The 27,910-nt window shown below is 38.9% G+C and overlaps 1 protein-coding gene across 4 annotated transcripts; it reads right to left on the bottom strand.

Annotated features, from left to right (window-relative positions):
• LOC143297578 (Golgi reassembly-stacking protein 2-like) lies at window positions 1–27,910 on the bottom strand. Of its 4 annotated transcripts, none has more exons than XM_076610015.1 (14): window positions 27,773–27,910; window positions 26,442–26,522; window positions 25,123–25,280; window positions 24,007–24,052; window positions 23,192–23,278; window positions 22,487–22,617; window positions 20,629–20,764; window positions 19,248–19,419; window positions 17,921–18,034; window positions 16,882–17,076; window positions 12,820–12,909; window positions 10,679–10,963; window positions 7,483–7,572; window positions 1–5,892 (listed from the first exon to the last, which is right to left on the bottom strand). In XM_076610015.1, exons 1-14 carry the CDS (start codon window positions 27,833–27,835, stop codon window positions 5,609–5,611), a joined length of 1,932 nt encoding a protein of 643 aa, XP_076466130.1. In that variant the 5' UTR covers window positions 27,836–27,910; the 3' UTR covers window positions 1–5,608. The 4 variants fall into 4 exon arrangements, with proteins under 4 accessions (XP_076466130.1, XP_076466199.1, XP_076466266.1 ...); XM_076610084.1 differs by having other exon boundaries at window positions 16,888–17,076; XM_076610151.1 differs by lacking the exons at window positions 10,679–10,963; window positions 12,820–12,909.

The following is a 27,910-nucleotide window of genomic DNA, read 5'->3' as shown; positions in this document are numbered from 1 at the left end:
TAAAAATTATATTTTCCTGTTACACAGGATTTTATTCTTTTTTTGTTTGTTTTTTTGTTTGTATTTAAGACAATCTGATGGCAGAATTCATCACAAGTATATGTACACAAGTTGTATTTGGTGTGGAAAGAAACATCACAAGTGACCTCATTATAAAAAACCAAAATACACCCTCATATTCACAGTTCGAAGTATGTGATACATCTGTAACTATATAAATGTTGTAATAGCAAGAGCAACTTCTGCACACAGTAACTAAATTACACATCTGTACATTTGATGGTTAAGTCTTCATTTATCATCTTCTTTACAAACTTGCAAATCCTCCAATAAACTGCATTCTTTTTTGTTTTTGTTTTGTTTGTTTGTTTGTTAAAATCCCGTCAAATGAAGAAATTAATAAAATAACAGAACACTTCTACTCATGTTAATGCTTTCATATAAAAAATATAAAAAACAAATTCCACAGAATAAAAAGAAAAAAAGTACCTTTTCTACCTTGTTCATGTTTAAAAAAAAAAGGGAAGAAATCAATAACAGAACACATATTAATGCTGCAAAAACATATTTCCACACAATACATCAACAACAACAAAAAACTTTCTTCCTCATCGATGTTCATCTTGGCCAGTCCTGTTCCATTCAAACTCTTCAATATTCAACTGTCTGTAGTTTGGTGGAGTTGAGAACTACACTTTTTTCACAAGCCACAGTTTCAGTTTCAGTTTCTAGGAGGTGTGACCGCATTCAGACAAATCCATTTTAAGTTATGCATGCATATGTATATTTGTGTACCTATCCGAGTGGATTTCCTCTCCTCTGACAGCCAGGATCTTTCTGCCTGCAATTTGCTGGTGAGAGCACCCAGCTGTTGTTTGTTTGTTTGTTTTTTTTCATTAATCTTTGCTATAAGTGACAAGCAACACCAGTGGGTGGGTGATGGGGGCGGGCCCAACAGGAAGGGGAGGGGACTGGAGGGGGAGAAGAGAAGAGAACCCCCAAAGACAAACCCAGCAGCCCCCAGCTCATGCCACCCACTTGTTGCAAAAACATAGAGCCAAAAAGGCCCCGAGGCAAGGGGGTGAGCCAAAGAAATTTGTTGGCAGCTTTCAATGCTGCAGCCGCCTGAGGACAAGCTGCCACAACTTGCCCAGAGAAGCCTGGTGTCTCAAGTCCACGCCATGGTGGAGGAGAAGCAGAGGAAGAAAGAAAGAGCAGTAACAATCAACAGTGTTGTGTTGCTGATAGGCTGGAGGGATCTAGGCACAAGTTGGACCCGTCTCAACTGCTGTGTTTGGGTTTATTGTTTTTTTTAGCCTCCGGTTTTTAAAAGTTTTTTGCATAAACAATTCAGCTGTGTGCTTTAATGGAACTGTGCCATCTTATTGTTTATGACCTTGACTGACCTTCCTTGCTATTACTGCCTTGTCTAGTAGTGCCAAACCTAAAATGGACCCCCATCATGGCATCCTCATCACCCCCATCATGGCATCCTCATCACCCCCATCATCATTCATCATCTTCAAAGCAGAGAAAACAAAACAAAAATTCTGGGAGCCCCAAAATAAAACAAAAAAACAACACAAAACAATAACAACAAACACAAAGGACAAAGAATTAAACAACAAAACAGTACTACTACAGCGGGTGAAGTGTATTTCAGCATCTGTCTATTCCTACAGAAACATCGAGATTCTGTTTCTTGGGGAATAAAATCTTTATTTTTTATATTTTTTTCCCCGTTCTCGAATTTACAATAAACAAACACTGGGTGCATACTACCATTCAGTCGCATTATGTTGATAAAGATAACTATACAGAATATTGGTGGTTCGTAACACCACTATTTAGGTTATTTTGCATTACAAAAACTGCATATAATTCATCCATCCATATGTTTGCATCTTGATTTCATTCACCAAGTCAACATGTAAACCCTCTCCTTTCAAGTGCCATTTTTCGAATCAATCTGCCACAGGCTCTGACCTGGTAACATGGGCACGTCAACACTGACTGACTGAAGCAAAGCTGGGTCATTTACCTGAAAATCTTGTCCTGTGCTCATGGTCAAGACAGCTCTAAGTGATTGTTTTGTCAAGTTCATTTCCTGAAGGAATGAAGAGCTGGGAAAGAAATAAAAACTAAACTGACAACTGAATGTTTACACGAATGTAACCAACGTCGACACAAAAGCTAAACTGGTTAGTTTTGTCATTTTCCTGCAACTCTTGTCCCATGCTTGTAGTCATGCACTATCAAAATGACTGTTTTGTCAAATTCATGTTCTGAATGAATTAAGAATGGGAACAAGAATTTTTTTTTTTTTTAACCTAACAATCTGAATGTTAACATGAATATCAACACTTTTTTGCTTTCAATTTTCTGAAACATGGATTTTCTTTAATTTATTCTACAATCAATATAGTTCAATAAATAAAAAAAAAATGAAATAAGATAAAACAGTAGAAACAAAGCATCATCAGTTAACAGAGACATGACTGGCAGTAAAAGGTAGGGCAGAACCTAGCATGCAGTAGCACACAGACATTGTGGGTATATACAGCAACGCCCAGCTCAACTGACAGCACTGGTGCCCAGTGCAGTTCAGACAAGACTGGTAAGGAAAGGAAATAAGTTATGTGTCCGCTTCTAAATGTGTCAAAGCGTACATCCTGATCCATATTCATTACACCAAATCAGCTAAAAATAATAATAATAATAATAATAATAATAAATACATAAAAATCTAAATCAGAAAGACAGAAAAAAAAGATGTCTCACCTACACATAAACCCAAAGTGCTGGTCAGGCCTACAGCCTACCCCTATGTTTGTACAAAACATTAACATAAAATGAAATAAAACATTCAAACAAAATAAACAAAATAGCATAATTATGCCTAAAATATAACCAAATGAAAACTACATTGAAGAAAAATGACGTAAACGAAATAAGAAATCACAGATCAAAAAAGTGAAAGCAACATTTTACTTGAAGCAAACATCAGTATCATCTGGGTTCAGAAAAAAAAGGTACATGCGGTGACTGTAAAGTGTCAATTTTTCTTCCACAGTGATCCAAACACGACTGTGAACATGAAAGTACCAGATTAATGAGCAAATATTGCATGAAAATCAAAACAGAGCAAGTCATTGCAGTGGATGACAATTACAAACATGCTAAGGTAACAGCTCTTTTTTTTTCTTCTTTTGGTAAATAGGAAGCTGCTTGCATGATTTGAATAAAAACAGGAAATGTTTTTACATGAAGTGAACAGTGCATGAAAGTCATTCAGATCAGGGGGGTGTTCTGGGCCATTACTACATTCCAAGAAAACAGTCCTAAAAACACATTTTTGCAATCTTATTTCCTGACAGACATGTTTTTGCACTCTATATCTGACATGGTTGGGTTTTTGGGGTTTTTTTTGCATTCTATTTTCTGACAAACATGTTTTTGCACTCTACTTCTGACAGACATCTTTTTAAATTCTATTTTCTGAAAATTTGTTTTTGCACTTTATTTCTGACAGACATGTTTTTTGCATTTTATTTTCTGACAAACATGTTTTTGCAATCTATTTTCTGACAGACATGTTTTTGCAATCTATTTTCTGACAGACATGTTTTTGCAATCTATTTTCCGCACTCTATTTCCTGCAGACACGTTTTTGCACTTATATTCCAATCTGAGTTGGAATTAGGTAAATCAGAACACTAATATTGACAATCACAAACGTCTTTGCAATATTTCCAATCTCAGTAATGAAAAACAGAAGAAACTAACAGCAATATTTTGAGCCGTGGAAGTAAGATGCAAAATTCTACTACTCCCAAGATAACCTTCCAATGTCTTACAGTCAGTAACATTTTTTTATCACAAGTTTCTCATCACTAGATCCAGTTCTTAAAATCAACCTTTTTAATGTCCACTCACCAAAAATTTACAGGTTTTCAAATGCTTTCATCAACAGGTATTTGGTGTTTTTTCTGTTGCTTTGTTCGTAAACGGTTCCATTTTATATGCACCCTTTTCATCCTAATCACAGCAGGAAAGCCAAACAGTAATGGCTAAATGAAAAAACAAACAAAAAATAACACGAAAAAAAACCAACAAAAAATAACAAAGAACAACAACAAAAGAAGACTTTACCAATTTATACCATTCAATGTACTGTAAAAGTAAAGAACAATGTACTCGAGTCTCACCAAAAAGTCAAGATTCCCTTTTCAAGGTAAGTTTTGTAAAACTATTATTCGCCAAGGAACACTGGGATAAATTATACAACTCCATAATTTAAGTAATGTATGAATGAATGCATAACACCACCACTGACAGAAAGCATCACCAGCCCTACACACACCGTTCGTTCTTTCCGACTCCAGCATTCACGATGAGCATCAACAGGTGCCAAACCCCATCACCACCATCAGTTTAACCATAATTCACTATCAACATCCTGAATCGATCCTTTCACTGATGAGACAAGACACATCACAACCTACAGTAAACCCTTGATGAGACGGAACAAGAATTTCAATTACACTGGAATGATTCTACTCCTACCCCGATTTATTTTGGATTCATGGTGGTCAAAACATTGGGTGAAACTCTGCCAACAATGGTTACACTTTTAAATGAGGTTTCACACAGCACCCTATTTGAAGAAACAAACTATGTTCACACTGATATTAAGATTGTAAAGTCATGACCTAAACCACACCACAAAAAATGGAAATAGCATAAAAGGAAATAAATTAGTGATCAAATAAAGTCAAGTAAGGAAAAAAACAAACAAACAAACAAACAAAAAAGAAGAAATAATATTATCAAAATAATGGTTTCATAAGAAACCTAACACATAAGAAAAAGAAGAAAAAATCCAGGAAACAAAATTCTGAATAGCGAGAAGTAATAAAATAAAAAGAATGACATAATTGTTACTGTTTCTACTGTAGAAATGCAGAACTCAAGGCAACTCTCAAAATATAACTCTTGACTGGCATAAATGACCTTACCTAATCTTTCATTGCTTTCAATGCAAAATAAAAATGTAACCTTCAGCAATACAACATGATAAAAGACTAACACTAAATAATTTATCCTTGTAAGAAAAAAAAAAGTAATAAATCCCCTGAATATCCTTTTATTTTTTTTTTCTGTACCATGTTTTCCATCTGTACGTTTCTGTCACACACAGAGAACCTAATAAGAGCAACCCCCAGCAGCAGAGAATGTTGCCAGCTTGCTGGGATTCCAGCAAATGCCACATTCCCCACAAACAATTCCCAGAACCCCATCTGTTCCAGATCACACAGAAAAAAAAAAAGCAATATAACAGAACTACCGTCTCAAGTCATCCATCAATCACTCACGTCACGTTCCTGGTCCTCCCAACGAAAAAGAACCACCCCTAAAACCACCACTGTCCACTGACTTGGAACAAAACGTTTATCTGGACCACTCTCACCAACCCGCAGATTGATGTCTTCACTGTAAAACCGATCCTGTACTGCCCCCATTTGGCACCACAAACCAGTTAACCAAGTAAACCACATTCAAACCAAACCTTTTTTTTTCTTTTTTTTTTTTGGTTGCTCATTTCATTTTACGATGACGCTCCTGCCTGTCCCCTTGCGGCGCTGTCCGACACTTGCGTGGGGGGCGGAGGTTCTGAGGGGGCCGACTGCTGCTGGGGGGTGGTAGCTCCGGGGGTGGTGGCTACAGGGGCAGGAGGCATGCCGGGTAGGGAGCCCAGGGGGGGCAGAGGCACTGTGCTGTTGGCCAGGGCAGGGTTGATGGGGGGCGGGGCCTGACCCACTGACACAGGGGATGTGAAGGTGGGCATCGCCATGGGGGCTGAGATACCGCCAGCTGGCAGGGGGCTGGCACCTGGAGGGGAGAAACAAAAAAACAACACAAACATCAATCAACAGTTCAGGGGGACTGACTGGAGACAGATGGTCATTTTATCACTGTTGCTTACTGTCCAGCTGATCACACAGGGCGACATCAGGGCTGAAAACACCGTGTGAATCAATCCCATAGAACCTATTAAAAAAATGATTAAAAAAAAAAACAGAAAAGAAAATTAGGAACTGAAAACACTATTTATACAAATCCCATGGAACCTGGAAACAAAATTAGGCAGAAGCACATGTCATATTTTATATTTATATACAAAAACCAAAGCCACGCCTTTGATTTTGACCTTTCTGTCAATTTTTTACCAAAGAATTAAAGAAAACAATTAACAAAAATACAAACATAATCATACAAAATGAAAAAAATGCAAAAACAGAACAAACAAAAAACCAAAAAAAAACCTGACAAACATCAGATAATATCTCCAGATGCAAGATGGCATGTAACAGCCATTCCTGAAAAAGAAAATTGCACAAGGACAGGCTCAACACTAATCACCCGAGAATTAATAAACTTATCTTATTACAGATGGATGAAAGCAACTAAACCCCAAATTTGTCTATAGTGTGGATCATTCTGACACATTTCTCACCAAAGCATACAAGAATAAAACACCTGAAAAGCACAATAATTAGAAACAGTACAGCAGAAATACATCAAAACAGGTACCAGCAGCCAAAAATTAAAAATAAAAAAATAAAAAAACGCCACAGGCAACTCTCATTCTTCTGCACAACCTCCACCACCCTCTTCCCCACCCCTTAAAATACATCATAATAATGCATAATCACTTAGTCTGGAAAGGAACAAACTGTTCAGTTCTAGATCAAATGTAGATCATTCGAGTGGTAGGAGAAAATCTTAGAAAGGATGAGGTCACAAGAAGGAAATTTCAAGCAAAGATTTTCCCACAGGTGGAGATGAAAAAAAAAAAAAGCCCTCAACCTCCACAAAGGATTCATAATATCATAAAATAGGATTGCATAATTCTGTCTTGTTGGAGATTCAAAACACATAAAACAAGCGGGAAAAAAATTTCAAGATGCAAACACATCACAATATGACAAGATCTTTCATCACAAACTCCACAAAAAAGCCAAATAGCAGAGTTTACATCAAAAAGAAAGGGAAAAAAAATCCATGATCAAAGAACAGTGAACCAACACAAAAATGATTTTCTCTGCAATACAAAACACGGAAACTGAAGAGATTCTTCACAGTTGATCATTAGGTCCACTACAGTGTGTGTCATGAAGGCAAAGAATACACAGGTGACTATGATATCATGATAAAGAACCATCAAAATCTTGGCATAAGTAAACAGCTCCTCTCAGTGCATCACATGGATTCCTCCAATTCTGCCAAAAACGTCTCTGAAAACACACCTTCTCTGCTCTGCCTACCATCTTGTTGACAAATGTGCTTCATGAATTTCTGTTGGCTATGCAAAGCATAAAAAAAGACCAGCTATACCCCACAAACATCAAGTTTCCAATAAATGAGCACACACAAAAAACCCAGGGTTGTAAACCCTCAATTGTACCAAGGCAGACCTACCAGGCTTGGTGCTGTCCAAGAATTTAGAATAATGGATGTTGCCTTTGTCACCAGTTATGTGACCAGCAGTAGCTTTCATCAGATCTTCCACTGCAGGGAAAACAATCATTCACAACAACAACAAAAAGATAATAATATACAATACCAACAATAATCATCATCATCATCATCATCATCATAACAATAACAGTGTGCATTTATCCTCTAAGCGCATAATACTTTTTTTAGGAAAAGAGGAGTACATAATTTTATCACATAATTTTTGTTCTTAAAACAACAATGAATATTGCCATAACAAACATGATTTGTTGAAGCACAAATTTTGTTTTACAAACATGATTTCCCAGCTTATGATACATTTCAAGATATACCACAGAATTATCATACGGTGAAGGGGGAAAGAAAGTTGTCATGAATATTACTAATATATGGCAAATGGCAACAATCTGTATTCAACAAATTATTCACAAAAACTTCTCTTTTTAATAGATGTTCTGAAATATCACTTTATCAATCTTTATCAAGACTTGTGAACAAATCTAATTAACTTTGCTCAAGTCATTCACTCAATCACTTAACTCAATTATTTATTTAATTAAGTGCAGGGAAAAAATCTGAAAACATCATTTTCATTCAACAACAAAGAAAAGAAAAAGAAAACACCAAGGCTGGACAGAATACAAAGTCCTCTACCCCCCAAGAGCAAGCATTAGAGAGAATACAAAGTCCTCTAACCTAAGAGGAAGCCTTAACCCCTTGACTGCTGATAACAAGTCAACTGATCAGTGACAGACTGTTGTTTCAATGAGATAAGACAGAGCTTATTGGTCAGGATGTCGGTCACCATTCTTTTTTCCAACTTTTTCCTTTTAAGACTGCATTACTTTTGTTCAGCAAAATCAATGACACCACTTAAATCATAGGTACAGAAATAAGTAGACACTGTTCTTCAGATTTATGCCAGACTCATCTCATATCACTAAGGTTCAACCGTCAAATTCCAGTTTCAATAGGGTGTCAGGACTGATCCATACTGGTGTATGCTACACCAGATCTATTAAAAAAAATAAATATCTATGCAAAAAAAAAAAGGTGCATATACCTGACCTTGGCATAAACCCAAAGCGCAGGTCAGGCCTTGACACAGTCAAGGGGTTAACAATAGACATGTTCCGTAATAGTCACTGTACTCGCTCATTGTTCACTATCAAACCCTCCATGTTTCACTCACTTTTTTTTGTTTTTGTTTGAAGATACATTAGTGGTAGCTACAAACAAAGCATCAGAAAAAACAATTGGAGAAGGAATAAGTTTCCACTAGAGTCAAAGACATTGCAGTGGTTAATCACAAAAAACATGCTGACACTCTGAACACAAGGGTGACAAAGAAACCCCCACAAATGGTGCACAATTAATATTGCAGGTGGAGCATTTTCTGCTTCTTCTTCTTCTCCCTTAACTCTCTCCATACGAACGGCGAAAGAGACGACGTTAACAGCGTTTCACTCCAATTACCATCATCAAAATATTGCAAGCGGAAGGCTCTTATACTGAAGAGGTGAATGTTGACAAAGAATCCCACAATTCTGGCGACAGAAGCTAAAGGTTGGGTCATTCAGACACCCACTGGACATCCGAGGGGTCTGTGTAGAGGAGAAGAGAGGACTGGCCGTACTGAGTGAGTTAACTGTGAATAGGCATCGGGGTGCCGGACAGATCTATTCACCAAACTCCTCCAGGTCTGTCGCTTGTGCATCAAATCAAAGCCTGGGTCTCTCTTGTAGCATAAACACTCAGGAGTATTATTCCTAAGCCTTCCGCAAAACCAATGCAGCATCACACAAGCACCATAACAAGCAACAGTTGCTTTATTTCGGGCAGCTTCAGGATGGCAACCTTCAGCATGGGTGGGAGTGATGGGTTTTTTTGTAACACTGAAGTCTGTGGCCGAGGTCCTGGGCCGCTGATGTAAGGGGAGGAAAAGCTTTAAAAAGATAATAACAATGTTCTTTAAAGCCATAATGTCAATAGGGAAATCCGTTAAATTAAAAAATACTCCCATCCATGCCTTTGCAGTCAGATGAACAGAAACACACACACACACACACACACACACACAAAAACAGCAGAAAAGATTTGAATGTCCTATGGAAAATGCTAACTGGTTACATAATGCTGCGTACAGGAGCACTGATCTATAGCAGAAGTCAAAGATGAACATGAACAACTAACTCCGAAGAATTGCTGCCATCTAAAAAGAAGTTAACTGCTATTTATAAGCATAGCAAACAGCATAAAACATTGTCACACAGCCGATTCCATTCTGAGAATGGAATTGTTCCAGTTATATCACTTCCAACCTCTTCATTTTTTAAGTATTTCACCTTCAGACAATCATCAATCCCACAAAAGCACAGTTACAGAACAAGCAAGCATTCTAACTGAAGGTTACATAGTCATACACATTTCTCACACTGGCCGCGAACGACTACTGGCATCAGATATTATCTTCTTCATAGCTGTCTGTTGTTTTTTATCCAAAGAAAATGACAGAAAGAATTTATTTTCTCAGTCCTGTTTTTTTTTTTTTTTTCCCCCAATCCTGCTGTTAGATGTTTGAACAATCCGTATTGTGAATCCTTTATGACTGGTTTTTTTTGTTTTGTTTTGTTTTTTGGTGTTTTTTTTAATGAACATGACAAAGCACAGTAGGAACTTAGACCTACGATTCATCACACAAAATTTGCTAGTCTTCATCTCTTATTTTTATTGAATAATATAAGACTTCTTATTGTAGAATAACATTTTTTTAAAGATATACATAATGAAAAATATAAAAGAATCAAGTCCATAAAGAATATAAAATGGAATTTTTTTTTAAAACTTTCTCATCAGCTCTAGAAACAAACATGATAACAGGTCTATTTCAAAGGTCAGAACAAGTTTAGGCAATAACGACAATGACCCAAAACTACTTATAAAGCCTATCAGTCGTGAAGAAGTCAGCAAGGAGCATTGTAAGTCAATGAAGCCAGATAAATAATTCAAAAACGGAAAAGAAAGAGTACAAACCACTAGACAGCTAAAAGATATATATATGAAATTTTCTTCTTTTTTTCCCCCAAAAAGCTGGATACATTGACACGCCCTGCAGCAAGACTCCATACACTATGGGTGACCCCAAGCTGACCCTCACCCTTCACCCCTGCATCCAAAGCCGCTGAATGGAAGGGGTTTCCCCTGTCACCAGTGACTGGCTGAGACGCAGCTCTCATGGCCGGCTCTGCCCCTGTCACTGGGCTTGACGCCGCTTTCATAGCTGGCTCTGGATTGGCTGCAGGTTTTTTCGGTGGTTCTGCTCCAGTGAGGGGACTGGCTGTTGATTTTATTTGCGGCTGGGCTCCGACCAGTGAGCTTGTGGACGCTTTCATCATAGGCTCAGCAGCCACTTGCGCTGAAGATGCTTTAGTAGTGGGCGCAGCTGTTCACAGATTACACAAGACAGGTCTGTGTTGTACTGTTATTTTCTTGTTTTGCTTTTTTTTTCTTTTCTTTTTTTTTGCTGCCCGATCATAATCCAAAATGTTTCAGTGGCATGAACCACAAGCAGCTCATCCTGAATACTCCACTGACCCAGGCTTACCTGCCTCCCAGTCACCAGGCCACAGACAGCTATCAATATTAGATCGTCATGAGGCTACACACTGGAGGAGACCCTGCACTTCTGCCCAGTCATTGCTGTGGCATTAAGTGCCTGTTCTGATTCAACACAGGACATCACCTACTAAGGAACCTACTGACAATAATAACTGCTTTTGTTTAGTTGCAGAATCAAAATGAAGGAGTGCTCCCTACCCCATACCCACCCCCAGAAGTGAAGACCGCTACCACATCCCTCCAACAACACTGGGGACTGACAGGCTCTCACAACACACCAACAGCAGTGGATGGGAAAATCAAAACTTGAGACCACCATGAGAACACAGTAAGAAAAATCACAGAAAAAAAAACACAGAATGTGGTACATTTGTCCTAAAACAAAATATGGTCTTAAAAGAGGATGAAGGTATTGTCAAACTTCATCCAATGACAGCTGGTCAAAACCTTTCCTTTGTCTCCACAGAACAAGCAACCAAACAGTCTATTTACAAAACCATCTCCATTTCATATACTAAAAAACAGAATTGTGATCTTCCATAAGCTTTTATGCTTTCCATTTTTTTTCCATATATGTAAAATGCTATACCTGGCATGAGCTTATTTTGAATTATATAAAAACAAAATATATAAATGTATATCACTCAAAGGAATTTTTTTTTTAAGTACATATATATATATATGTGTGTGTGTGTGTGTGTGTGTGCGTGCGTGTGTGCATGTGTGTGTGACGCAGCACACAACAACCTGGCTAAAGTTGGAATTTATCATTTTTGACGTTTATGTACTTTTTGAAAAATTAAAAAAATCACAGATTAACATAATTATAAAAACAGAACTGATCTATCATAACTTTTTTTCTATATTTTTTTCAAGGTTGGTGTGCCTGAAAAGAACAAATGCAGAAAATGGCTCATGAAAAATATGTATACATTTGCCTGCCTGTAACTTTAGAATAAGAATTATCCTGAACATGTATGTGGTGTCAAAAGATTTAGAATTAAGTAAACTATAGATTTCTTTACAAAAAAAAAACCGGCACAGGAAAATTCATATTTTCTTTTTGTACTCAAACAAAGTCAAGAATGGCGAGTGGAGGAGTGACATCATGCCACAAGAGAGCAGTCAAGACAACAGTGAACGTTCAAATGAGAGGCAAAGGCTGCATTTGAGTTAGAACAGAAAATATATCCAGTAATGCTGATGAACTTCTTGAACTTCCGCTTCAGATCCCACAAAATAATTACAGAATCAATACAGCCATTATGTGTAATGCAACATCATGGGCTGACTATTTTCATAAAAAGCCTGGAGTCAAATGCACTGAACATCACAACTTGAGTGACAAATGTATGCAGCAGTACCAACAGCACATGTACCTGAAAACATTAAAAACACAACAGTTTCAGGCAGTTTTATGCTAAAATACTTACCGACAGCAAAGATAAGACATCAAAGATGCAAAATTTGTAAAAAATCTTGTTTTTCATTAAGCTGACCCTTGTGACATGTTTTTGTGCACAGCTGAGATTAGCTGACTGTGACTTTAGCTGGGTTTTGCATGCTGTGATATATTTCTTTTTTTCTTTTTCTTTTTATTGTAGAACAGAAAAAAATATATAAGCACATATAAATAATATATATACATATATACATATTTCTCTTGACAAGCCAACCTACCAGGTGTGGTGCTGTCCAAGAACTTAGAATAATGGACGTTGCCTTTGTCCCCGGTCAAAAAACCAGGGGTCATTTTGATCAGATCTTCCACTGCACAATCAACCGTGCATGTTTACTTCCATTCAAAACCTCTTCCATCTACATGACAAAAAGTGCTCCCTTTCCCATCCACCCCAAAACACTCACTGAAAGACAGAATCCAAGGTCATGAATGTGTTCTTCATCACATCCATATTATATAATTACAACAATATCGATAACAATAAAATTAAATCATTCCAATGTGGCCCATTATCTGGCATAATGCGCTGTACACACTCCACTCACACAATTCACAAACTAACAGTACACTCAAAAACATCCATCCCCAACCTACCCACCCACACAAACTGTTAACACTGCTCAGAGAACTCTTGGCAAAATAAACAAGCCTTGAGATCAATTTGAAATTCACTCAGTGCAGGACTGCTAAGCAGACTGGACAGCAGCAAGTTCCCAATTTTGGGAGCAATCAGATTAGTGGGAAAAAGCATGGCTCTCCACTCAACTTGTACCTCTCTTTACAATCATGCGAATCAGTGGGTTAAAATCACTGAATAATGAAAAATTCTTTGGTATTTCCAAAGCCTCCTTTTTTCTTTTAAATATGTGTGATGAAAATAATGCATCATCATAATTATCTCATATTGTGTCTGAGTTCCTATTCAAAATGTCATGGAACAATCAAACTGACACAGAAAAGAAAATTCAGAGAGAAGTGGGGAGTGGGAGGGTCGGGTGGGGGAAGGGGGGTGGGACAAGAGAGAGAGAGATAGTGAGACAGTGACACTGACAGAGAGACTGAGACACAGAGAGACAGAGACAGAGAGACAAAGTCATGAGCAGAAAAAAAAAAAATCATAAATTTCCTTCATTTGTTAAGGTCATAGCAGACTATTGCTTGATAAAAATTAGCCTTTGGTTTGAACAGTAGTTTACTTTCTAAATATCACAATACAAACATGATCATTCTGAAACAACAAGACGACAGATATGTAAATAAATTCCTGTCATATCTACTTTTCCTTCCATGTGGCAACTTTGTTCATCAAAGATCTGTGACTAAAACACAGCCAGTAGTGGGAGTTCAATATTATAATCCAGAGGTAGATCTGATCGTAATAAACAAAACTGTTATGAGCAGTAAATTCCTTCATGTCAAAAAACACAAACTGTTAATCAGCAAAAGCTCGAGGCTGTCCCATAACTGAAGAATTGGAATGAGGCACAAATGCTCAGCTACAACTGTTAATTATTAACCAACATTCCACTCAAAATTGTTCACATATCAACTAATCATTGATTACACACACACAAATTTCACAGTTTACCAGTCAAAGAAAAACAAAAGAATAAACTACCAATACTAAAAGCATATTATTCAGTAAAACTGGAGAGAGAGAGAGAGAGAAAGAAAAAAGAGAGAGAGAGAGAGAAGTGCAAAACTCACACTGTTTTGCACAGAAATATTACATGAATAAATATATATGTTTATATGCCGATATATGTGTGTACAGCTAGTACATGAAGTGATTATCCTTTATTGCCACAGCAGAGAGCAAAAAGAAAAAGAAGGAAAGAAAATACACACACAAAAATCAAATCACACTACAGCAGAGTTTCAAGCACAGACAGACAAGCCTGATACAAAGAATTCAAACAGTTCCCACAGAAAAAAACAACATGATTTTGCAAAAAAGATACAGAACAACACCAAGTGATTTTCAGTATAATAATAATAATAATAATAATAATAATAATAATAATAATGGTGGACTGTAATTTGCTTCGCTCTGTCTCCTCTGGTCTGAAAAATAAGGTTGAAGGTCCCATAAACTTTTACAACCAGCAGGGCAGTGATTTCATGTCCACTGTGCCTGGGGCTCTGCACATGAAGACAGCCAATCCTGTCCTTCCACTGTTCTCACCTTCCCCAACTGAAGTCAGGTACCCATTCACACCTGGGTGGAGTGAGGAAAATCATAGTAAAATACCTTACTCAAGGACACAACACCATGCTGAACATCGATCACTGGTGATCACTGAATTGTTTCTCGTTTGACAAATTTTAGTTGTGGAGCACAACTTGTTTCCATGAGACTGCGCTCTTCTGGAGTTCAGTTCTGACAAAAACCGGGGTGGTGGGTTTGGGAGGGGGTTGGGTGGGGAGGGATAATGACGGTGTTAAAGTGATAAGGGAAGGAGATAATTACAATGGTTTGCAATGAAGCTGACAGCTAATTCATCCTTTCACTGACAGTCACAAGTCATGTGCCCAACAGAAAAGCGAGGAAAGCATTTCCACTTGTCCACCAGGTGGTTTTGTTGTCCCAGACAATTAGACAAGTGGTTTTTTAAGATTGGCTGGATACACAAAGCCGACGGTTTTTACCTCAGGCAGGACAAAGCATGCTATCATGTACCCAAATCAGCTTTAAAAAAAACACCCATCATTACACACCAAGAATAAGTCTAGAAACAACAATAAATGAATAAATGACAGCACAAAAAGCATATTCTTTTCAAGAACAGAGTGGCAAATTGTGTTCAGCTGGTTACCCCATCAGCAACTAAGCTGCAAGATTCAGAAATCACATTCAACTCCAAGCATCTGTGCATCCACAATACTGATGAACACTAATCTATGCATCATATTTTTTCTGCTCTGTCAAAAGCTGTAAAATCCAAGCTGCACTTAGAAAAAAAAAAAAAGGAACAGAAGGCGAGTATGTACAACCGCAATAAAACCAAAGTACACCCATGAAACATTACGGTACACAAACAATCTACAGCTTTGAACTAAAAAGAAAACTGGCAGTCTCCTTTTTTTTCTTCTTTTTAAGGTAAGTTCTAAGACTTCTGCTGGAGAAAACAAGCAGCAAGCTTGTCAGAGCTCAAATAATCAACACAAGTTATAGACAGCATACGATACTGACTACCAAGAATCAACCACTGAAATTACTCATCAAACAAAACACACCCTCTCATAACTGTCTTTGCTAAACACTGTTTGTGAAGCTTCTGGTATTTTCAAAGCTGACTCAACTGGCACTCAGAATGTCACTGATACCACAATGTATGCATTTACACAAAAACGAAACAATAACAAGAAACAATAACAAAAAACAAACAAAAAAACCCCTTTTGGTGCCAAACTGCATTAATGTAACAACCCAAAAGAGTGCCAATGTCACTTATATGAAGCACACTGTCTACAGGAGTCTTTCCAAGAAACTGCCGTTGAGATTTTCTTTCCAAAGAATAATTCATATAATCTACTGTTCTATACATTTTTGTCTTCTTTCCTACTGACTGTTGCTCAAAAATGCCACACACACACACACACGAACAGCTAAATCAAAATGCTGAAACAGACTCCATTTAAATAGATGAAGAAGAAAAAAAATCCATTGTTTGCTGCTGTTATTGTTTTTGTTTTGTTTTTGTTTTTTGTTCTTTAAATAACCTCAACACAAAACATTTCTTTGTCCTGTAACAATAATATCTAACAAGACAGATTTAACCATCACACAGACCATATCACAACAGAAGCAATCTACTGCAAAACAGATGTGTTTCTCTGTCTGAAGGAATCAACACTTTGTGACCATAGTACCGATTTAGCCATCACACTAGGTTACTTCCCTTGAACTGAGTACAACTTCTTCTGTTGGGCATTACGCATGTTCAGTTTCACTTTCTCAATCAGCTGTATTCTCATACAGAGCTTTTAGTGTGTTGGCTTCAGCTCCATGTTGTTCGCCTGTGTTTTCAATGGGGACTGAGCCAGTTTTTGCTTTAATTGTGCACAAAGTATATATGGCTGTGACAGAGCATTCAAGCTGTTTGTAGCATGGCTGGTCCACAAAGACTGCGGTGCAGGTGAGGTTACAATAAGGTAAGGCAGTAAGCAAACAAAAGAATAAAGCAGCTACCAAACAAACAAAAAAAGTGAACTGAAACATTAATCATCAGAATCCCAATCCCTATCTACTACTCCAGGCCCACACGTTACCCCCTCACCCTGACCCATCATCGCTCCTGCATCCAGGGCAGCCGAGTGATAGGGGTTCCCCTTATCCCCAGTGACGGGCTGGTTGGTGGCTTTCAGCAGAGGGGGCTGCACTGCTGCCCCTGTCAGGGGGCTGGACGTCGCTTTCATCATCATGGGCTCAGCAGCCGCTAGCGGCGTGGAGGTGGCTTGCATTAGGGGTTCGACTGTGTACATTGTAACAAGTCATGCCACTGTCAGCACATATTTGCTATACTGCCTCACAGTAGAGATCTTCTCAGCAGGAAACCTGGATGAAACTTACAGAGTGTTTAGGGATAGAGAAAAAAACAAAGGTCAACCAAACCCCCCACCCCCTACCCCACTCCCTCCCAAAAAAACAAAACCAACAAAATAACAAAAAAAAACCATCCCTGCTTGCATCAAACAAGTCTTTTTCGATCAGTGGAACACATTTCACAACACAGCTCTGAAATCCTGACACACACACACAAAAAAAAACATCATTCAGACTCGACACCAGTCGCCTTTCTCAAGCAAGTTTGTGCTGCAAACACAATGTGTAAAAAAAAAAAAAAAGCAAAAAAAAACACACACACAAAAAAAACTATCAAAAAAACAAAACAAAAAACCAGTTCTGAAGCAAAGAAAACTGTAACGTCTCAACACCTGTTGTTATCAACCGGTTGTTGGTTGGCCTTCAGAAGAAACACAGCTGACACTGCCTCACAAAAATGAAAAAAAAACCAACAAAGGCACTATTTGATTCCCACAAAACTGTGCTACTTACCAGTATAAATGTATACCCCTTCTGTTGTGTGGACAAGCTTGGGGAGTCTTAGCCCTTCTCCTGACTCTACTGGAAAAACACCATCACCAATAGTAATGCGCTAATGCATCAACCTGACCACTTTTTTTTTCTTTTTTTTTTTCAAAGAACCATGCCATTCAAAGGACATTTCCCTACACACCAAACTGACCACCATTCTCTTTGCCCTGAATGGCTGCACACACCACAAATATGTTGTGTTCCAACACATGTGTACATACCTGAGGCGGGCAGACCTGGAGGTATGGAGAGGGGAGGCATGGGAACGGACACAGGAGGCATCCCAGGTAAGGTGATATTGGTCATGTTGGGCAGACCGACGGGAGGGGGCACACCTGAAAGCGAAGAAGTGAGGATTCTACACACACACACACACACAAAGTAAGCTTTACCCATTCAACCCAAGGCTGTTTACAGCCTCAGCAGGCTTCCCCATCATACTGATGCAGAAAATCTCAGAATTTATAATGAAATCCAACAATTTTCCCTCCACAATGACACAGGCAGCCACGACCGGCAAGAATGTACGAGTTAGTTCCCTTTGCTTGCAGTTTATTCACATGTAGGAACATGAAAGCTGTTTAACCCCTTCAGTGCCAGGGAAAAAACAGTAGGAAAAGGTATTTCAAGTCATAAAACAATATCTAAAACAATATGCCCCAAACTGAAAAAAACGGTCTTTATTTTCCTCTTTCAAATGACACCATCACCGACGTCACTATGCACCTACATGATACGTTCTATAGCACTCAAGGAGTTAATGAAACAAATTTTGATGCCCTTGCAATGCTAGGGCGCAGGGTTCAATGAGTTAATACGCACCACAGAGATACCTGCCAATCACCACAACCAAAACACATAAAAAGAAAATGAAGTATGTTCATGCTGTCCCTCCCCACTATCCCAAACCTCAAACACATTCGTGAAAAACATAATCTTACACTAGTGTACAATAGATATGCATGCAAACACACACACACACACACACACACACACATTTTATGTACATCTTCCATCCCCCCCACAACCCTACACACATACACATGTAAATACAACCACAAACATAACACACTGAAAAACAGACCGGTTTCCCTCCAGTAATGCTTCAACTTTATGAACAACACACACACACACACACACACTCACACTCACACACTGTACATGTACATATTCACTCCTCCCCTTTCTCCTAGACACACACATGTATAAAATACACACATACGCATGTAAAATTATACAATCACACATGTGCACACACACTCACACTCACACTCACACACTGTACACGTACATATTCACTCCTCCCCTTTCTCCTAGACACACACATGTATAAAATACACACATACGCATGTAAAATTATACAATCACACATGTGCACACACACACACACACACACACATACACGCACACACATAACTCAAAACTAATCGGATTGGATAAGTCTCCACCCTTTGCCCACCAGGCGCCGTTATCGAGATTCAAACCCAGGACCCACAGATTGAAAGCCCAACGCTTTAACCACTCGGCACCCGTCAGTGTATGGTTTACCTGCAGGCACGGGGCTGGCAGCACCAGGCACGCCGGCCGCCACAAGTGGGGAGGAGAGTGGCGAGGCGGCCCCCTGGCCCTGGGGCATGACGGGGATGGTCGGGGACCCTGCATTCAACGACAGGTTGGCCATGCCCCCTGTCAGGCCGCCCGCTGGGGAGTTCAGGGGAACCTGCACACACAGTGAATGAGGTTGGCTGGTTGGTTGTGTTTTTTTTTATAGTCATTTATCTATTATTCATCAATGTTGGTTATCACCCAACCTACCAAACATGGCCTTATCATCAGGGCTGGAAAAAAAAGTAAATATCACAGTAATACAAACACTTGAACACATAACTGTGCAAGTAAAGAAAGAAATACAGTAAACAAAAACATACAACAACAAACCCATAGAAAAGAATGAATCAACATTAATTAGAAAGACATGGACCAAGCCAAACCTTTGCATACTAAAAAATGGTAGAAGAGGCAGGCAATGAAGATAATCACACACACACACACACACACACACACACACACACACACACACACACACACCAATCTCACACATTTACAGTTATACACGTACACACAAACAGCATTTTCACATATTTGTTGCAGACATGATAGGCATAGACTGCCAACATATGGTCACGAGAAGCAGAGACGGCCATAATGTCTGTCAGTTTTTCAATAATAAAGAAAGGGCTACTGCAGCATTCTATTTTTGTGATATGACATCCTGAATAGTGAAGTGTAGAAACAGAGACTGTGAAACCTGCCATAATGCATGCACACACACACACACATACTTACAAATGCACACAGAGACACATTTTTTACATGCGCGCACAAGCTCACACACACACACTGCTACTGCAGCATTCTATTTTTGTGATATGACATCCTGAATAGTGAAGTGCAGAATCAGAGACTGTGAAACCTGCCATAATGCATGCACACACACACACACACACACACACACACTTACAAATGCACGCATAGACACATTTTTTTACATGCGCGCAGACGCACACACACACACTGCTATTGCAGCATTCTATTTTTGTGAAAACCTGCCATAATGCATGCACACACACACACACACACACACACACACACACACACACACACACATTTACAAACGCACACACACACATTTTTTTTACATGCGCGCACACGCACACACTGCTACTGCAGCATTCTATTTTTGATATGACATCCTGAATAGTGAAGTGCAGAAACAGAGACTGAGAAACTGCCATATATGCATGTACACACAAACATTTGCACACAAACACACATACATTTACACACACATACACACACACACACACACTCTAGCACACACACACACACACACACACACACACACACACACATGCAAGCCCACACAAACCTCAGAAAATCCATCCACTTTAGTCTGTGACGGTGCAGAAGAAGCTGCACCCCCTGCCCCAGGCTTTGGACCTTCAGATGGGAACTGCCGTTTGGGAATGCGATGAAGGTAGCCATAGCCTATGTTACAGCCAAGGCTGAAACACATGGAGCAAGCCAACACTGAAGTAACTCTCGCAACATCTTACAACTGCACCCTGCACTAAAATCACTTCACTCCAATTTTCCTCACTCCACCCAGGTATGAAGGAGTACCGGACTTAGGTTGTGGTAGACTAAAACAGCTGAAGGAGAGATTTGAACCCCTCCTTCCTATGGACACAATGTACATGAATTCACTGCCCTGATGGGCTTATGTCATTGGAATCTTTAACGTCAAGTAAAACACAGCATTTAAAGCTATCTTCTTATCCAATATTAATTAGCAAATCAGTAAATGTTGCATCAAATAATTTGGAATTTCCAGCAACTGAAAGATGAGGTTTATGAAAAAAAAAAAAAAAATTACCTTCCAAGAAAATGCCCCAGTTCAAATAAATGCTGTACGTTTTTGTAACAACTAAAACGCAAACTGAAATATTATGTTTAATTCCTTGTCTTTGCCTGTCTTCATCATGAAGGAACATCTGCTTCACAGCAGCAACACTGTTCAATCCTGGATGCATGCTTGGTTCAAAAATTTGAAGTGTTGTTGCTGTTTTTTCTGGGCCAGTTTTCAGTTTTGGTTTCTCAAGGAGGCATCACTGCCTTTGGACACATCCATATATACGATATACCATATCTGCTACACAGATGCCTCTCAGCAGCATAACTCAATGTGTTATTCAGGCTTTGAGTGCATGCATATATATTTGCGTACCTATCACACAGTATCAGAGAGGATTTCAGGAGAATTTTGCCAGAAGAAAACAATTTGTTGCCTTGGACTCTTTTTCAGTGCGCCAAGTGCACGTTGCACACAGGACCTCACTTTATCATCTCATCTGAATGACAAGACGCTCAGTTTGATTAGCCAGCCGGATCTGGAAGAAAGGGCAAGAGCGGGAATAGACCCCAGACCCTCACAGACAATGTACTGGCAGACCAGCATCTTTACCATTCTGCCACCTTTCCCTGGGCCAGTGATACAACAAACGCGAACTAAGGTACTACTAGTGTCAGACCTCATACGAAAAGGATAGATAAGACACTGGAGAGACTACAGAGCCATTTGGATTACATCAATTCCAACTCACACTCCAAATCAGCCTGGCAAGTCTTTTATTGTCAGCTATGGAAGATATGTTTCACAAGGTCACAGAAATCATTCAGACAAATGTGGTATACTGACAGTGACTGTTTCATTCTCTTGCATCAAACAATGGAGAGATCAAATGACACGTATGCATCCTTCAGCCTCGGAAGACTATGTAGTTATCTGGGTGATGCTTCTAGTGCAGCATCAATGGAAGTCTGATGCTGGTTAGTCTGTCAAGACTCTGGGCCTTCCTCTGATTCTTAAAAAGGGGAGTTTGTATTACACTCCCTGTTTGGTTAAATAGGAAACTTTCTTCCCAAAACAACGTTTAACATACTTACCATGACCCATTGATGGCAGGAATCCAGACCCCTGCCAGAGTCTACACAAGTGGGTCACAGTAAAGTATGTGTAATCAAAATCCTTATTTACTTGGCCAAACTGATAGGCCTAGTTTGCATCAGTTTTGACATGGTACAGTTGTATATGATACCTTAGGTCATTACTGTTGCTGGGGAAGTCGACAGAGGAAGGGGACGAGAGAGCAATTTCCTTTGACCAATGGAATAACTAAGCCTGTGCACAAGCAGTTATGCCATAGAAGTGATAAGGTAACACTGACCTTCCCTGACCGCCCCAGGCCCCGTTGGGTGTGATGGTGACCTCACGACAAGAATCCGTCTCAGTGTTGTACACATACAGCTTCAGAGGCTTGCCTTCGTGGGACTCAATCAGTGTGAACAGATCCTCACTCTGACAACAACAGCAACAACACAAAAGCAAAATTTTAGTTCATAAAAAGAATAATAATAATGTGCGTTTATGTAGTGCTTAGCCTGCAGCTCAAAGTGCATCTAACAGCACATATGATATGAACAAGACAAAGGAATAGAATACAATAATAAAAAAAAAAAGAAAAAGATACAAACCTACTACAGAAATAATATTTTAAAAACAGTGTAACTTACCTCACGACTCCCCCACCTCAACCCCAATCCCAGCCAACACACATCAACATACACAAAGGCAGTCTTGAGGGAGGTGAAGGAGGGGAAGAGGGCAGGGGATGGGGGCAAAAAGATCTTTTGTGTGAAATGTTTGAACAAGTATGTTTTAAGATTGGGTTTGAAAGCAGTGTCTAACACTTTGTCTAAGAGTTCCAAAATCCAGGTCGTAAAGTACGGATGTTCAAAAACCACAGGACTTGCATCTGTGGTCGCAATTGTATAATATCAATAATAGACATAAATGGATTCACATTACTTATAAATCAATACAATAATAAAATCATACATGAAATATTTTCAAATTGTTCAGCTAAACTCACCTCATGAAGGACTGAATCAGCACCAATGACATAATCTGTGTCTGACTTCATGCCAGCCAGGTCTGCTGGTGAGTTGGGCTGAACTTCCTGTAACACAGAAGGGGAAAACCCAAAGGATGAGGTGACACTCTGCTCACCATAAGAAAAGTCTACAACTCTCTTCAACATGTCAGCCTTATCACCGATTAACATTAGCTTACAGCTGGGCCAACAGCAAAGTGAGAGCTGTATGATCAATGGTTTCTCCACTGCAATGGAAATTCATGTGTATGTGTGTGTGTGTGTGTGTGTGTGTGTGTGTGTGCATGTGTTTTGTGTGCGTGTTTGTGTGTGCATATGCTTGTGATTTTGTATGGCACATGTCAAATTTGAATGCATGTATACCAACCTCTGTACGTATAACTTTTTAATTCACATGCCACAAGCACTATGTCTGAGAGGTATAAGTGTCACTGTCAGTGTCTATTATTAATCATTAACAAAAATATTACACTGAAAAGTTTCCTCAAACTTACATCAGTCCAGATTCTCTATTTCTCTCTGCTTTCTATAATTCTGTAAGAGAATACTTATGTTTCTTTTTTTCTTTTCCTTTTTTTTTTGGTTCAAAATTGATCCACTCTTGAATATCTTGATCCAAAACCCAAAATACTGCGTTATGTATCATTATATAGTGTGGCTTCAAAGATATCAAACTGTTTTAAAGACCAGCCTAGCCAACAAGACTTTCTTAGTTTTGACAAAGGTCTTTCGTCTAATTTTACGGCTTTAGCAATGTAAGCTGAACTTTCACCATGAGCAAAATATGTGCTTACCAGAATATGCCAAACATTTTCATTTGCCCCTTCAAATGAGCAAAACCTGGAACAGACAGAAACGCATTGTCAAAATTTTATCCTTGCCTCCAATTCCAAACCTCTAATGATCATAGTCATGCAGTCAAATATGCATAATACTTGTCATTTCAGCAACATTATCAATATCAAGCGAATCTCTATCAACAGAGCAGTATGCAAATATATGTACAGCTGTTGCCATCTCATCATATAGGCCCTCCCAATAAAAGCGAAATATATATTCCTTACTCACCAGTGATGTGAGGGAATATACAAAATCAATATAACTGCTTCAGGTTTAACCCCTTGACTGCTACTGAGAAGTATGTTCATCTGTGAACAACTGTCACCTCACAATGTTAAGACAGAGTTTATACTCATTTACAGGTCAGGATGTCTGCTACAAAGATCTATTCTGACTTCTTAATACTGCATAACTTTTCATCAGCAAAATCACTTACGCCACTGAAATGCACAGGTATATGCACAGACACCACATGTTTACTATTTAGCCAGCTGAAAGAAACAGGGACATTCCATGCAGTGCTCCATAACAACGCTTCTATTGATTTCTAGAAACATCCATTAAATGTAATAATAACAATAATAGTAATAACAATAGTAACAGTAACGATAATAATGATAATAATATCAATAATAAAGCATGCACTCTCAACGCACAAATCTTCTTATCTTATAAATAATATATAATATATATAGTAATATACAATTACTAAACCAAAACCCTTTTCATCCCACCACATACAAGCCAAGAAGTTTGTTTCATGTACCCACTGGTGGGATTGAAACATTACACACATGTACCACACAAACAGAATGTCTAAAAAAATAAATAAATAAATAAACAAACAAAACCACTAGAAAAGTAAATGTTTCTCCTCTAGCAATAGGCAAAATTCCTTCCCCAAGCAACAGACAAAAAAAAAAATCTATCAAAAATAAACAAGTACAGTAAAAGAAAAGATATATATGATCAGGAGTTTTAACACTAATATTCTTTTAATTCACAGATGCTGACCTAGTTTCAGACCAAAAAACACAAATAAACAAACAAAAAAGGTAAGTGAACCAGACCTGATGCTGACGCCCAGCAGCCCCTGTCCCCCCCAGTTGTGTGAGGGCATGATGGTGACGTCCCTGACGCCCTGTGTCTTGCTGCTGTACACCGTCATCTTGACCGGCTTCTCGATGTTGGCCTTCAGCAGCTCCTTCAGCGTCTCATTGTCCTTGTTCTGAAGGTTATTGACAGTGCGAGGAGGTTGGGCAAGTGGGTGGGTGGGTGTTCACTGCAAGTGTGTGAGTGTGAGTGTGAGTGTGAGTGTGTGTGTGTGTGTCTCTGTGTGCGTCTCTGTGCGTCTGTGTGTGTGTGTGTGTGTGTGTGTGTTTAGCAGAGCTCTCCTTCAGTGACTCATTGTCCTTGTTCTGAAGGTTAATGAAAACAAGTGGGTAGGTGGGTGGGTGGGTGTTCACTTCAGGTGTGTGTGTGTGTGTGTGTGTGTGTGTGTGTGTGTGTGCGTGTGTGACACTATGTCATTATGTGCCTGTATGTGTATGTGTCTGAGTGTTTCTGGTCCTTCAGCACCTCATTGTTTTTTCTTCTGAACTATTATTAAAGTCATGTGTGTGGGTGGGTAATCACTGCATACAAGTTTGTGTGTGTGTGTGTGTGTGTATGTGTGTGTGCGTGTGTGTTTGTGTGTGCATGTGTAAACATGTGTGTGTATGTGCGTGTGTGTGCGCATGCACATGTGCATGTGTTTTGTATGTGTGTGTATGTGTTTGTGTATGTGTGTGTACACGTGCACGCATGTGTGTGTGAATGTTTTTGTGTTTGTGTGTGTGTGTGTGTTTTCATGTGTGTGTGTGTGTGTGTGTGTGTGTGTGTGTGTGTGTGTGTGTGTGCGTGTGTGTGTGTGTGTGTGTGCTTTTAATTTTACTTTCAGAACAGTGTTCATGCATAATGTGCACGTTGACTGAGGAAGGCATAGTTTGTGCTTTTTTGATGCAGTCATTCTTATCTGCAATACATATTATCATTTATTGTTTGGGTTTATCATTTCATGTACATTCTTTTCTCTCATACATCTTCGTGTACTGTTATATATACCGATAAATGCATACTATTGTACTTCAAATATTGTTTCATTCCGGGTGCTTATGGGGACTTTGCGCCCTGTAAACATGTACAATATTAATATTAGTAGTAAAAGCAGTGGTAGAAGTATTGTTCGTGTTACTGTTTTTGCTGTTGTTAATTATTATGAACAGTGGTAAGCCAAAAGACACACACACGCACAAGCACATGCACGCATGAACGTGCTACACACACTGATCCTATTGTGAAATCACATCAGGCATAAAAAAAAACATTTTTAAGATATTTTAAAACTTACTAGTCTTGTGTTCCCAATGGCAACAATGAAATCAAAGAAGGCTTCTAGTCCTGCTACCTGTCCTGGAGAGCTATCCTGCACCTGTAAAATAATGCAAAGTGTCAAAGTATTATATTTCATATAAATTTCTTAAAATTGTCAGTCACAGCTCACTAATGTCAGTGTTTCTTTTAACCCTATCATCGGTTGCCCTTTAGAACATAATCATGTCTAATAATAATATCATGTCTTATCATTATGATTATTATATTACATTTATACCAAATGCACCAGGGTCACAATAAATAAGGGCATCTATATCAAGGGGCTTAAGATGGTGAGATAAATACAATTTTTTTTTTTTTTTTTTTTAATTAGACAACACTGAACTAACTCTCATCAGAGTGGTTTGAACTTTTAAGCTACCTTGCGACCACTTGCCATAAAAGACCCTGTATTACTATTAGTGAACTTCTTAATTAAGTAAATGCCCACTAAAATAAACCCTCATTATTTGCATGAATGTGTGTGTGTGTGAGAGAGTAAGAGAGAGAGACAGACAGAGAGGTGTGTGTGTGTATGAGTGAGAGAGAGAGAGACAGAGACAGATACAGAGACAGTTGTGTCTGTGTGTGTGCGTGTGCTTGCGAATGTGTGTGTGTGTGTGTGTGTGTGTGCATGCCTGTGTGTGTTCCCATGCATCCACATTTGAAAATCAATTTTCTTCTGACCTGATCTGATGATTGCTCACCTAATTATATCAATATCACTGATACTGCACAATAGTCAAGCAGAACAATGGCCTTATCATTATCAACCAAGCAACTCAAGTGTGTTTTCTCAAATAACATCAAGAAAACTTGTCAAACTGGTTCTTACGGTTCCATATTCAACACATATCAAACTACCATTGCGTGACTTGTACATGTATAATCGCCATCTTATAAAAAAAATGTCATATGTTATGTGTGAAAATTAGTCTAAAAAAAAATGTAGCCATACGCTTCAAACATGTCTTTAATTACATAAGATGCAAGCGGCCTGCTGGGCCTAAACATGCCGTTCGGCCGGTACTGCGTGGGGGCAGCCGATTATGACTAGGTAATGCGATTGCAATACATTCAAAACTTTCAAACAATTACAAAGCACCACTTCAATTACGAACCATCGGCTTGACAGCTGCACTTTCTAATTATTTACGGTTGTTTTGGACGACAAACTTCAGACAGACAATCATTCGTCTGGAACTCTCTAGTCTCTAGCAGAAGACAAATCTGATCAGTGATCAATGGTTACTCTAAGCGTTCAAGCTACGTTCATATCGACGGAAAGAAGAAACGAACCATCCTCACCCTTAAAACGTGATAGCCCTCTGTCCCGCCTCCGGGAATTTCTGTGCTCACTGACCCACCCATTGGAGCAAATCTACGATAGTTCCAACACAACTGCTCGCCGTCGGCGAGGTAAACGAACAAATATGGCCTCGACGT

The sequence above is a fragment of the Babylonia areolata genome, chromosome 1 (genome assembly GCF_041734735.1).
Source record: "Babylonia areolata isolate BAREFJ2019XMU chromosome 1, ASM4173473v1, whole genome shotgun sequence".
NCBI lineage: Eukaryota > Metazoa > Mollusca > Gastropoda > Neogastropoda > Buccinidae > Babylonia > Babylonia areolata.
The sequence above is the reverse complement of the archived record's forward strand: the minus strand, read 5'-3'. Positions and strand labels throughout refer to the sequence as shown.